The sequence below is a fragment of the Caloenas nicobarica genome, chromosome 14 (genome assembly GCF_036013445.1).
Source record: "Caloenas nicobarica isolate bCalNic1 chromosome 14, bCalNic1.hap1, whole genome shotgun sequence".
NCBI classification, from domain to species: domain Eukaryota; kingdom Metazoa; phylum Chordata; class Aves; order Columbiformes; family Columbidae; genus Caloenas; species Caloenas nicobarica.
The window spans coordinates 560,976-574,110 of NC_088258.1; the positions used below are offsets into that span (position 1 = coordinate 560,976).

The 13,135-nt window shown below is 52.9% G+C and overlaps 1 protein-coding gene across 2 annotated transcripts in view; it reads left to right on the top strand.

The window, feature by feature from the left end:
- Window positions 1–12,256, top strand: part of SCNN1G (sodium channel epithelial 1 subunit gamma) — a 13,187-nt gene extending 931 nt beyond the window's left edge. The window contains exons 1-13 of one of the 2 annotated variants that reach the window (XM_065644504.1): window positions 48–130; window positions 542–866; window positions 2,081–2,375; window positions 2,812–3,005; window positions 3,958–4,061; window positions 4,506–4,669; window positions 7,490–7,588; window positions 8,776–8,893; window positions 9,288–9,366; window positions 9,455–9,512; window positions 9,854–9,915; window positions 10,117–10,192; window positions 10,547–12,256. In XM_065644504.1, coding sequence (XP_065500576.1) covers window positions 550–866; window positions 2,081–2,375; window positions 2,812–3,005; window positions 3,958–4,061; window positions 4,506–4,669; window positions 7,490–7,588; window positions 8,776–8,893; window positions 9,288–9,366; window positions 9,455–9,512; window positions 9,854–9,915; window positions 10,117–10,192; window positions 10,547–10,936 — 1,956 coding nt within the window. In that variant the 5' untranslated portion in view covers window positions 48–130; window positions 542–549 and the 3' untranslated portion in view covers window positions 10,937–12,256. Of the gene's footprint in view, window positions 1–47; window positions 131–541; window positions 867–2,080; window positions 2,376–2,811; window positions 3,006–3,957; window positions 4,062–4,505; window positions 4,670–7,489; window positions 7,589–8,775; window positions 8,894–9,287; window positions 9,367–9,454; window positions 9,513–9,853; window positions 9,916–10,116; window positions 10,193–10,546 lie in introns of those variants that run through there. The other variant, XM_065644505.1, reaches the window with a different exon arrangement.
- The last annotated feature ends 879 nt before the right edge of the window (window positions 12,257–13,135 follow it).

Genomic DNA, 13,135 nt, shown 5'->3' on the forward strand with positions numbered 1-13,135 from the left:
GGCGGGGGCGGGGCCGGGGCGGGCCGGGCGGGGCGCGCCGCGGGGGGTAGGTGCCGGGGCAGCTGCCCGTCCAGCCATCGGCAGGGGCGCCGGGGCCGGGAGCGCAGGACGGCTCCGTCGGGCGGCCGAGGTGAGGCGGGCGGGAGCGCCGGGGCCGTGCGCTGCCTCGGCGGGCGCGACCTGCTCCGGGAAACGCTGTTTCACGGTGAAGCGTCCGCCGCGGGCGGGGATGCCAGGTGGCGGCTCCGCAGTCGGTGGCGGCTCCGCAGTCGGTGGCGTCGCGACGGCGGAGCGCTGTCAGCGCGGGGCTCGCTCCCGGCCGCGCCGCGGCGGTGGCAGCTGCGGCGGTGACACGGCAAACGGCGCCGGGCCCCCGCTGCCCCGGCCGCCGTCCCCACCCCCTGTCTCCATCCCCTGTCTCCATCCCCTGTCCCCATCCCCTGTCCCCATCCCCTGTCCCCACCCCCTGTCCCCATCCCCTGTCCCCATCCCCTGTCCCCATCCCGCCGGCCGCGCTCACTCCCCGTGTCTCTCCCCGCAGCCGCCGCCATGGCCCCCGGGAAGAAGATCACGGCGCGGATCAAGAGGACGCTGCCGGTGCGGGGCCCGCAGGCGCCCACGCTGAGCGAGCTGATGCGCTGGTACTGCCTGAACACCAACACCCACGGCTGCCGCCGCATCGTGGTGTCCCGGGGCCGCCTGCGCCGCTTCATCTGGATCCTGCTGACGCTCAGCGCCGTGGGGCTGATCCTCTGGCAGTGCGCGGAGCTGCTCATCAACTACTACAGCGCCTCGGTCTCTGTCACCGTCCAGTTCCAGAAGCTGCCCTTCCCCGCCGTCACCATCTGCAACATCAACCCCTACAAGTAAGGCTCGGGGTGCCGGGCGGCCGGCAGCGCTGGCAGGGGGTACCCGGCTCCTGGCCAGTTTGTCATCCCCTCGCCAGCCCAGCCCCAAACCTTCCCACACCTCCCTGCTGCACCGCAGCGCTGCGCACCAGGAGCCCTTCCCAGCCCTGGGATTTCCCTGTACCGCACTTTGAGTAATGTATTCACCTCTGTGCCGACGCTCTTCAGACACATGTGGATTATGATCGCACCCTTCACTTGCTGCCTGCTGAGCTAGACTCAGTCGATTTACCTTTCTGCTCCAGACAGTCTCTGGTCGGCTCTGTGTTCACTTCAAATTCCCTTTATCCCGGGACCAAAGTTCCAGGATTATAGACAATGCCGTCACAGAATCACAGAATCACAGAATGTTAGGGATTGGAAGGGACCTCAAAAGATCATCTAGTCCAATCCCCCTGCCAGAGCAGGAAAACTTAGGTGAGGTTACACAGGAAGGCGTCCAGGCGGGTTTTGAATGTCTCCAGAGAAGGAGAATCCACAACCCCCCTGGGCAGCCCGTTCCAGTGCTCTGTCACCCTCACTGAGAAGAAGTTTCTTCTCACATTTAAGTGGAACCTCTTGTGTTCCAGCTTGAACCCATTACCCCTTGTCTTACTGTTGGTTGTCACCGAGAAGAGCCTGGCTCCATCCTCGTGACACCCACCCTTTACATATTTATAAACATCTCCTGAAAAGGAACATCTGTCACTCCTTTGTTGCCTCTTTTTTTCCTTATAGGATGCTTTGACTTTTTCAATCAACAATACTTTTTCTCCTGCCAAATTACACTTTATGTTGATACTTGTTCTGCTGCCGGCTACCCACCCCAGTCCCTGCGGGCGATCCAGCTCTCCTGTGCCTCCTGGCACAAACGCAGTTGTATTTCCACATGCTCTGCCTCCCCGGGCTGCTAACACAGCCTGCAAGGAGCTCGGGACTTTCCGGGGGCATTCTCTGCAGTTCAGGCTGCTTTGCTTCTGATGGTCTTTGCTCTGAGTCCTGGCCGCGGGTGCAGCTGTGTCTGCTCGCGCCGCTGTGACCTGATGTGGTAGTGAGGGATCGATGCGAGTCCCTGACAGAGAATTCTGTCCTGGGCGATGAGATTCACAGTGTGAGGGGCAAAATGCTGCAGCCGGGCGGTGAGGTGAGACGGGGGTGGGATGTCATTTTCTGTCACGTTGTCTCCAATGCAGGTACAGTGCCATGAAAGACTATTTATCTGAACTGGACAAGGAGACAAAAAAAGCTTTGGAGACTTTCTACGGATTTTCAGAGGGCAAGTCCAAGGTGCGCCGGTCAGTGGATGAGTGGAACAGCACAGCAAGTGACTTCTTCAAGCAGATCCCTCTGCTGCACTTTGAGGATTTCTCTAGGACAGCGACTGACCTTCGCAGCGGCCGGAAGAGGAAAATAGAGGGCAGCGTCTTCCACAAGGATTCGTCCATAGTGAACTCTGGGGATTCAAGTGATATCATTGGCTTCCAGCTGGTGAGTGTCGCTGCTCCTTGGTCAGCAGGTTCCTTGTGAGGCAACGAAGGGGTGTTTTGGGTTGGTGTCCCTCCCGCCACTTTTATTGCTCACTTAGGTGGCTTTGTAGTGAGTAACAGTCCATGCGCTCCCCTGGCTCCTCTGCCGTGGCTCCCTGGCTGCCTGCAGAGCTGGCTCCAGCTCTCTGGAAGAGAAACGCTCACCTCAAGTCTGCGCAAATAGACTTAGTGCCTTCTGTGACCTTTCCTCTGGGCCTCAAACATTTGATCGTATCACTTAGCCCTGAATGAAGGGTCTTTGATGTCCCTTTATCCCCTTTGTGCCACTATAACCTCTAGGTGGTTATTACTGTGGAAGAGAAATGGTATCACGCATACCTTGTAGAATACATAATTTCATTTCATCTGAAATGCTTTTTCCCCTTTGTAATTATCAGTGCGATGCAAACAACAGCAGTGAGTGTGCACTTTATACATTCAGTTCTGGTGTTAATGCTATCCAAGAATGGTACAAGCTGCATTACATGAACATCATGGCTCAAATTCCCTTGGAGACTAAAGAAAAATTGAGTTATTCTGCTGATGACCTTCTACTGACATGTTTCTTTGATGGCCTATCTTGTGACAAAAGGTCAGTGCACAGAAAATACCTGCCAGCTTAACAGCTTATTTCCAAGTACATAATACATAGGAATTGAATATTTGGTATTTGCTGAATTCCAGCAGGAATCATTTCCATTTTTAAATGAAAGCAAACATTCGTGGTTTTGTGAACTTCTGTTATGCTCTTTCATTTGTCTTAATTCTGCTGTCCACGTTTCAGATAAACCCATGGGTTTTGGCAGAATCAAATCTAATGATCAATCACATGATGGTGGCAGTTCAATTCCTGTGTGTCCGGATAGCAGGGGAGCCGTCCCCTCATCCTGGGGACAGCGGCAGAGTTAATCCGTGCCTTGTGGGGATAAAACTGCACCTGTACACAGGCTGAGCAGTTTCCCCACAGCCATGCACAAAGCGAACTGCAGTGTAACTCTCATTACTGAAGGCAATTTGCTTGTGCATGTAATCGTGCAAATGCACGACATCTCTTCCTGGAATCGAGACATTTGCTTGAGTGGGAGGGGATGCTCGCAGGAAGGACATGAACATACTTGAATCACAAAGGTGTGTCCTCAGCCTCCCCTGCCTGATAGTAGCTATGACATCTTTTGTGAAAAAGGAAGGTTCGTGTTCCTTTAGACACTTGGCTGTCCAGTGGAAGAGGACGCTGTCCCCTCCGCCGCCACCTTCCTCTGTTCTGTAAATCCGCTTCCCCCATGCTCTGAGCCCCAGTTCCCACGTGAAAACCTCCTAAATTTTTCACTGCCTGATGCTATTAAACCAGATTATATTTCCATGTAGTTTCAAGATATTAAGAAAAAGACCCACACTTTCCAGCAAAATAAACTGCTTGCTAAAAAAAAAGCAGCTATCCAGTTCTGCTTTGTCTCTGCCGAAACAAAAAGCCCCGATCCGCCGATTTTCTCCCACAGCCAGTTACAACTGCAGAGGGCATTGTAGCAGTGTTTGATTTGTTCCAGGCACTTCACTCGTTTCCATCACCCCCTGCATGGCAATTGCTACACCTTCAACAGCGGAGAAAGCGGGACGGTCCTGAGCACCTCGACCGCGGGCAGCGAGTACGGTGAGGAAACCGCGTTTGCAGAGGAACTGTGAGATAACGAGCAGCTCAGCGAACTGGATCGTGCTGGAGGGTGATTGATGTGTTGGCTCTAGATGTGTGAGCTGATTGGGGAAATGCTTGTTTGAACTAGTGCAAACTGTTGCCAGAGAATACAGAGATAATATCATTGCATCACTAATGTTTTCCATCTGAAATTACTGCTTCCCAGTTATATAACTTTTTGAAGTAAGTTCCAGCCACGTTCTATTATTTGTTTGCTGTACTTGGGGCTGCGGAGGGACATTACTCGCTGCAAGTGTCTCAGTCTGGCACTGCAAAGGTTTTGCATGGTTGTTACAGTTCTACTTGAGGCCAGATAACGTTAAGGAGACCGCGCTGCCCTCCCCGAGCAGCAAAACGGCTCTGGCTGCTGGTGTAACTGCTCCTGCCCTGTCTCTCCTCCAGGATTGCAGGTTGTTCTCTACATAGATGAAGCAGACTACAACCCCTTCCTGGTGACATCGACGGGAGCCAAGATCATTGTCCACGACCAGAACGAATATCCCTTCATTGAAGACATCGGCACAGAAATCGAGACAGCAGCAGCCACCTCCATAGGGATGCACTTTGTGAGTGGCAGCAGCCTTGTTCCAGGTGCACAGCACCATTTCCTTGAAACGGGTGTAAATATGAGCTGATATGATGTTTGAACATAACCAGTAGCTGGAAGGCATCTGATACCTCACACGTGAGCAGCTAAAGTGCCCTGAGAAAAATCCTGTGATAGCACTTTTCTGAACCAGGTTTTCCTGTTGGAAAATCAGCTCTTTATAAACCAAACAGCTGCTGGGATTTTGTTTGTTCTCCGTTTTCTCCAACCCCTTGCCTTTCCAGGGGATTTTTTTTGTTTTGTTTTCACAGCAAAATCCTCAACCACAGAAATGTGTAGTCAAGTGCCCCATTTCACTTTAGTTTGCAGCCCACACAGGTTCTAGGGGCGGCAGAGAACAAGCTCGGGCTGTGGGGAACCCACGTTAGGGTCAGGTCTGTAGGAACGACTGCAGCACAACCCTTTTTGTTTGTTTGGGTGTAAGTCTCCTCTTGCTGGGTTTCTTGCTGTCCCAGCTGATGAAACCCTCCTGGGCAGTAAGTGCCTTTGCCACCTTAGTGAAGCCCCTTGTTGCTGTCAGCAAGGGCAGGGGGGCAGCAGCTCCAGGGTTCCCCCATTAGTGTAGCACAGACAAGGCATTTGACCCAAGGGGCTTCTCTGGGTAGAGCGGCCAGCGGTGCCAGCGGGCTGTCCCCTTTCATCTGGATGGGCTGTTAAGGGAGCAGTTCAGTTGTGCCTTTTCTCCCCCGATGGCTGGGTGAGATGCATCAGCCAGCCTGCTTATCAGTCCTGGCTGGGTGTGCCAGATCAAGATAGTCTATGCATTAGAAAAGACATTAAAAACAGGGCTGGCGGTTTTAGAATGTGCAGATAGTTAACTATCCCCAGCCGTCTGGAAAACCAGCAGCAACTGCTTGGTCTAACCAGTGGGGAAAAGTGCTGCCTAGCAAACAAAAAGTGAACAGGAGAACCAGGATGGTGCAAAGGATGAAAAGTCTCACAAGATTCTTTCCTTTGTAACTATTACACTGTACTGGAGAAAGTCACTGCAGACAGAGTCTTAGTATTTAATGTAATATTTACGTGGCGCAGTAGACCTGGACTGTTGCATCTAGTGCAACAACCAGGACGGAACATATCTCCGTGGTGACGTTGAAAAGATTTGGCAGGATGAAGCGATCTGATTGCATCCTAAGCGGCGAGATGGAAGCTGGACTCCCCTTCTGGACTCAACCCAAAAGCTGCCGCTTGCTGTTCTGCCAGTGAAGGAGAGCAGGGAGCCTGCCGGGCAGCGCGGTTGCCAGGACACCCGTGCACCCGTCAGTCCTCGCACCCGCAGCCAGACACACGCAGGAGGGCACAGCGGACGCGCATCGCACAAAATGCTGCTCGCTGCAGGCTGGAGCGTGGCAGCCGCTGTTTTTCAAATGCGAGCGTCAGTGTCTCGGTTACCGCTCCTGTATTTCTGCCATGTACTAGGACTGCCCCCCCGCCTCCAAAAATATTCCAAGATGTTTGGAATGCAAACAAGGCATCACTTGGTAGGAGTTGCAGTGCTTTAGTTAAATATTTGGTTTGGAAATTGTTTCAGCACCTGAATGAACACGTAAGCTTTTGTAGGAGTATAAGCCATGACAAAAAAAATTCTGTACAAAGGATCTGTCGTCTGCTAGAAGATCCAGCAGCAGAATGAGGCATGAGGCAGGTGTCCAGGCATTAGATTGCCTGCGGAAGTTAAAAGCATGCCAAAAGCTGTTTTCATTTAATTTTCGTAAGTAATCCATCTCTAATATTGAAATGGCATATTTCTGTGTTCCCTCCAAAGAGGGATTTGAGCATCTTTCTAAAAGAGCTGATCCACGCAGCGGTGACGCTCGCTGTAGGGTTTGAGCTGCAGATCTCTGCTCAGTGCCTTGCGGGTGAGCGGGCATTTCTCAGGTTCCTCCTAAATCGATCCTTTGTAGGATCAGCCCCTAATTTTAAACTCTGTAGAGAAATATAGGTTAATGGATTCCTAAACAGGTGGCATTTCTTGTCATCTCAGGCCACTCTCTTAGGTCTGAAGTGGGTAATTACTGCAGAAAGACAGTGAGAGCTGAGGGCTGAGCGAGGCCAGGAGCCTGCGGGGTGCAGGGATGGAGCTGCTCAGGAGCTGGGGCTCCCAGCCCTGGTTTCAGACCTTGCAGGGATGCACTTGGCATTTCAGAGCTCTTTTCTCCAGGCAGATTGCAGAACAGGAAAAAGTGTTAGCACTCATTGGAGAGAAAGGTCAAAGCAGTACCTGGAAAAAGCCTTGGAGGAGATGTGAACCTTTGATTTGGAGTGATTCTGAAGAGGTGCTGTTGAGCGCCAGCGGAGCCTGAAGTGCTGTTTTAGCCACAGAACAGGAGCAGCACAACAGCCCAGGAGGGTTTGGGTCTTCACAGAAAACCAACCAGACCCCAGCAGCGTTGGCCCTTCTCTCGAACACAAACACAGCAGGATAAATGCTGCACAGCCTCCAGGGCTGAGCAATGAGAGAAAACATACACATGAATTACTCTGCTTTCAAAAGTCCTCACTGTTACTGTTATACCATCTCTGCATTCCTGCAGAGGGCTTCAAGGAAGACAGCAGATAACCCAGCCAGAGCAGTGTTTTGGGAAATGGACGTTACAAACAAAAACCCCCTTGTTCTGACAAGTGATTGACAAATCATTTGAGATGGCAGAAGGTAAACATGCCATTGAAGCCTGCTCCATCACTTACAGTTTCAGAATCCTGATGAACTGCCACTAAATCCTTTGGGTTTTTTTCTGTGAACTCCAAAAACCAAGATTTGTTCTTTTCTGGTTCTCAGACTCGGTCTTGCAAGCTGAGCAAACCCTACAGTGACTGTACGGAGACTGGTGCGGACATACCAGTGGAGAATCTCTATAACAAGAGCTACTCACTCCAGGTAAATATGTTACCTTTGGTTTTATCAGTTGCTTGAAAACTACATTCATAAAAACCTTTATAATATTCTCTGGTTCAGGATCCAAGATTGTGAACAGTCCAGCTGTAGGGTCGCCGCTTTTAACCACTGATGTAAAATACCACAGCACTTTTAAAAATCCAAGTTTTATTCCTAAGTGGTTGATGTTTGAAGTTCCCTTAGGCGCCCTGGTAGATAAAGGGAGAACATGAGCTCATTAGGCAATTTTCAAGCAATGTGAGACTGGAAAATATTGGCCAAGTAAATGTTGCAGCTTAGTAACCCTTGAAGCCAGAAATTGTGACCTTTAGGACTCCAAGAATAACAGATACCATCTAATCAGTATCCAGATAGCAGGATGTTTGTTTACAGAGTAAGTTTCCACTAATTTTGCATGGTTTCTGTAATTGGGTCCTCTTGGATGGTGTCGTTGTTCTGGCACCCTCCACTTGAAAAATTGTAATTACATTAGCTGCTGCCTACGGCAAAGGCTGTGCCCAGGCTGGATTTTTATTTTATGGGTTATTATGCCTGAAATCTGCTGAGATGAATTGGCAGGTAGGATCACACAGACATTATCTCAGGTTTTTAGTAACAGTACTTCACCAAAACTCAGGACTCAAAGGACTGTGACCAAAAGGTTTCATGACTGGGACTTCAAAAAGAGAAGTTCAGTTCCTGCTTGTTCCAACAATCAAGTGTTTTAGCACAAATCACTGACTCTGCTGCCCTGTTAATCCTCACAACTTCGGGCCTCCAAATATGCACCAGCAAAACGTGGTGGAAGCTGAGAACGTTTTCACCAGGGAGTCATGTCCCCCACCTCGTTGTTTCATCGGCCACGTGCCATGGCAGACACAAAACCTTCTCCTTGGCTGTAGCTACTGCAGCACTGAAGTTGTTGATGGCTGTAAGGGAAGCGGGGCACTCACAGAACCCCCCAGAGAGGATTACATTCTTAGTTCTTTCACCAGAGCCTAAACCCCCCACAGCACTTTCTGCCTGTGTTTATGTTCTCTCCAGCAGAGCCCAAGGCCCAGGGAAAGGGGGTTCCCATCATATTGCTACTGTCCCCAGCAGGATGCTTCTGGGGCGCATGAGCCTGGACCTTGGCTCTGCGGGAGCGCAGCCCGTGCTGCCCAGTCTGCAGCTCTGGTTTCTCTCCCCAGATCTGCCTGCACTCCTGCTTTCAGAAGGCCATGGTGGACTCGTGCGGCTGCGCCCAGTACGCGCAGCCCCTGCCTGCCGGGGCAGAGTACTGCAACTACAAGAAGAACCCCAACTGGAGTAAGTGTCCAACACCTCCGCATCGCCCGCGTCAGCGCATTCCTGCGCAGCTGGCACGGCCCTGCCCGCACCCAGCGCCCACCGCAGAGCCCGAGGCTGCCTCTGCTGCTCACACTGACTCCTTTCTGACACTCGTTCTTATTGCTTGTCATTTGTGCGCACCACAAAAGTGTCGAGTGGAGGGCTTGACTGGGTGAGGCAATTGTTCATGCTTATAGGAAGTGACAGCCACTTCTCTGAGTATTTTGCAATGTTTATAGGGTTTTATCCCCACCACACAGATGATGGCCACAAAGGCCACCGACACCCCAGAAGCCCCACTCCAGCACACATAGCAAAAGATCGTTGCTTTTCTTCCTATCTACTCATACACGTGTCCTGCTCCCTCTTGCAGTGTACTGCTACTACAAACTGCACGAGAAGTTCGTGAAGGAGCAGCTGGGCTGCCAGCAGATCTGCAAGGACGCCTGCAGGTGAGTCCTGCCCGCGACCAGGGGCGACACGCTGCGTGCGGGGGAGCTCGCTCCCCGCTGGCAGCTCACAGCCTGCCTCTCTCCCCAGCTTCAAGGAGTGGGCGCTCACCACCAGCATCGCCCAGTGGCCGTCCGCCGTGTCAGAGGTCGGTTCCTCATTGCACTCCAGGGGTGGCAGCATCGCGGCACAAGGAGGCATTAAATAAACCCCGAGGTTCAGCGGGAAGTGGGGGCCCTGGGGTGCTCGTTAGCACTTCAGTGATGCTCAGTCTGTAGTGTCCAGGTCTGGGCTTCCCCTCCAGGAGTTCACCATTAAACTGAAGTTCAGCTGTGGGCTGGGAGGTGCCCCCGGGACAGCTGGCCCATCACACGCATTCAGTTCTGGCACCCGAACTGGTCCAAGGAGGTGTGGAGCATGAGCTCCCTTCCCAGGGGATTTTCACACACATGCACACAGTTACAGCAGTATTTTCGGTCTCTTTTCCAGGACTGGATGCTTCGAGTTCTCTCTTGGGACAAAGGGCAAAAAATCAACAAGAAGCTGAACAAGTAAGTTTTCCTGTATGTGTTTCTGGCTTGCACCTCAAGCTCAGATATAATCTCAGCAGCCCTAATGATGGCAATTGGGGAGAAAGCTCCCTTGGAGCAGCCCAGCCCTACTGGTCCAACTGGTTATTTGCATAGTTCTTCAGTATGTTTCATGTTATTGTTTTACTAAACTCTCAGCCTGCCTTCTGTGTCTCCTCTCAGGACGGACCTCGCGAACCTCATGGTGTTCTACAAAGACCTGAACGAGAGATTCATTTCGGAGAACCCTGCCAACACAGTAAGCGAGCGCAGCCGCTCCCCGCTCAGCCCTGGGAAGCCTGGAAGTTTCCACCTGGCCGGGGAGGGTCCCGCCCAGGCAGGGCCAGGAAACTGGGGTGCTCGATCCTGCCCTTTGCAGCCTTTCGTCTGGAGCCACTTTTCCAAGTGTCCAGTCCCAACCCTGCGGCGGGGCAGCCCGTGGGCAGCGGCAGCTCCTGCTGAAGCAGAGCAGGAGAGGACAACACGGGCAGCCAAGCAGGGGCCCCGCGTTCGACAGCGCTCACACAAACCCTCCCTGCACTCCCTGACAGTGCCGTGGGCACACGTCCAGTGCCCGCAGGAGCCGCTAACTTTGTGCTCTCCTCTCTTCCAGCTCGTCACTCTTCTTTCCAACTTCGGAGGCCAGCTGGGCCTTTGGATGAGCTGCTCGGTCGTCTGCGTCATCGAGATCGTGGAGGTCTTCTTCATCGACTCACTTTCCATTGTCATGCGACGCCAATGGCAAAAGGCAAAGAAATGGTGGAACAACCGAAAAAGGGACAGGTCAGGGAATCCAGCGCAGGCCAGTGATCCGGAGAGCCAGGGCCACGACAACCCCGCCTGCATTGACGAGGACCTGCCCACCTTCAACACGGCGCTGCGCCTGCCGCTGCCCCAGGGCAGCCCCCTGCCCAGGACTCCCCCCCCCAACTACAGCACTTTGCGGCTAGAGGCTGCGTTCACCGAGCAGCTGCCCGACACGCTAGAGGTTGGGCAGCACTGACGCTTGTTTATCCACCCACCCAGGTGCCAAAAGAAGAGGTGGGTGCTGGACCCACGTGTCCGGGGTGATGGGCACACGTCCAAACGAGCACTGAAGGGCTGGTGGGTCAGACCCATATTCAGGGATTGAACTTGCAGACAAAGCTTTTCCGAGCAAAGCTCAGACACAAAAGCCAAGGGCTCAGAGACATTGGGAACTTCAAGCATCATCCACTCTCAAGTAGCATTGCAGGAGGTGGCAGGAGCAGGACATAGCCCTGAGCTGGGGTGGCTCATCAGACAGGGTCACACGTTGGCACCAGCTGGCACACCCCACTGCGTGGGCAGGGATTGCTCCACTGCAGGTTGATGCCACGCTGAGTCTTAGCGCTAATTGCTCTCTGCGGTGTGGCTCGACTTGGGGGAAAAACCCGGGGCTTTCAGGAGCGCAGCATGACATTTGTAGTAAGGGAGACGACAAAGGTCTGGGAAGAGCACAAAACGGATCAAAGGCAAGCTCTCAAGCTGAATTTTCATTAGGGACCCAATTCCAAAGGTGGCCTGAGGAGCTCTTTATTCTGACATGGAAAGTGAGAATAGCCACAGATGTGCTTGTAGAGCAAGTTAGCACACAGCTGGAGTAGGGGAACCAAGTCATCTCAGAAGAATCATCTGAAGAGGGCACAAAGTCTAATTTGTATTGCAATAATGAACTGCATACTCTGCAAGCTCGCTCCATTTACATTGCTCAAGCTCAGGCCATTAAAGGGAACCTCATCGGAGCTCATTAAGCAGCGCGTGGCCTTAGCCACACTTGAATCCTCAGGAGCCTCAGAGGGACCTGGCTGCTCTCTACCTGTTCGCCCTGGGCAGTGACTTGCCCTCCTGTGGCACCTGGCTCGCTGTCCTGGTGCTGGCGGTGCCGGGGGAACCAGATCCCGCGAGAGGCCCATCTGCCCACCGGTGTGTCCTCCTCACGTACGCCCGCCCGTTCCTCAGCACCACAGCCACCCCGCGTGTTTCCTCCTTTACCCGCTGTGCCGGACGCCGCCCGCGCCGCGGGCAGGAGCGCGGTGGGGAGACCCGGCCCAGCGCCCCCGCCTCCAGTCCCACCGCAGCCGGCCCCTGGAGCAGCCCAGAGCACACGTACAGTGCTGGGGACGGTGTCGCCTGCACCGGGCTGGCTGCTCAGGGTTCGTGTAGAGCAAGAGTGAGTGAGAGCGTGCACGTAAGAAAGTCTCTCTTCTCCTTTCTCTGTATAAGCTTATTTTATATAGGACACTGAGAATTCAGAAAGGTTCTTTAATGTGCAATAAAACATATTTTAACTGGATTATTTAAATAGCTGATTAAAAAAAAATAAAGATATATTTTTGAATAACTGCGTTTTTTTCTTTTTTAAAATCAGCAATATGCAAGCTTTCCAGTACCTAGAGGGGACCTACAGGAAAGCTGGAGAGGATCTTCTTACAAGGGCAGAGGGCTCAGGGTCAGGCTGGGTGGGCTCTGTGTCCCTGCCCATGGCGGGGGTGGCACTGGAGGAGCTTTCAGGTCCCTTCCTGGGGCTCAGGGCCGGCAGCCCCTGCTCACCAGCAAAGTGACTGAAAATGCTGGAACCTCAGGTGTCTCCAAGCAGTTCCACCCCTGGACAGTCCTTTGGGGAGTGCAGGAGGAGACCGGGTTTGCTCTGTTCAGAGCCCGTTCTCTGGCACACAATGACAAGGTGCTTGGAGCAAACGGTTGCTCATCCCTATCACCTCTAAGACAGCACCAGGCAGTAACAGCGTCCGGTACATGAGACCTGCCCTGTTTGCAACGGTGGAGAACAGACCTGGAGTAAAACACAGGGGCACGAAAGGGCTGAGCACACCAGGGCCACCCCCGCTGTGTGCTACAGGTGGGAGCTGTCACAACTACAGCAGTGGTGGAAATAACAGCAAACCTCAGAGCTAAACAGCATCTCGCAACAAGTCACCTCCTTCCCCATTTGGTGCTGCTTTGGCTCTGTAACACCCAACTGAGGACCTTCTTCACATGCAGGTAGTTGCTAGGGTCAATTTTGACTCCAACTCTTACAAAGCACAACCTCCTATGAACACTGGGAATGAAAAAACAACCAACCATCTCCCTGGGAAAACACCAGCAAACATTGCAAAGTGGGACATACCCCAATTCATCTGCTTCCCAGCTGTACCGGTGTGGGCAGCAGCACAGGACAGAC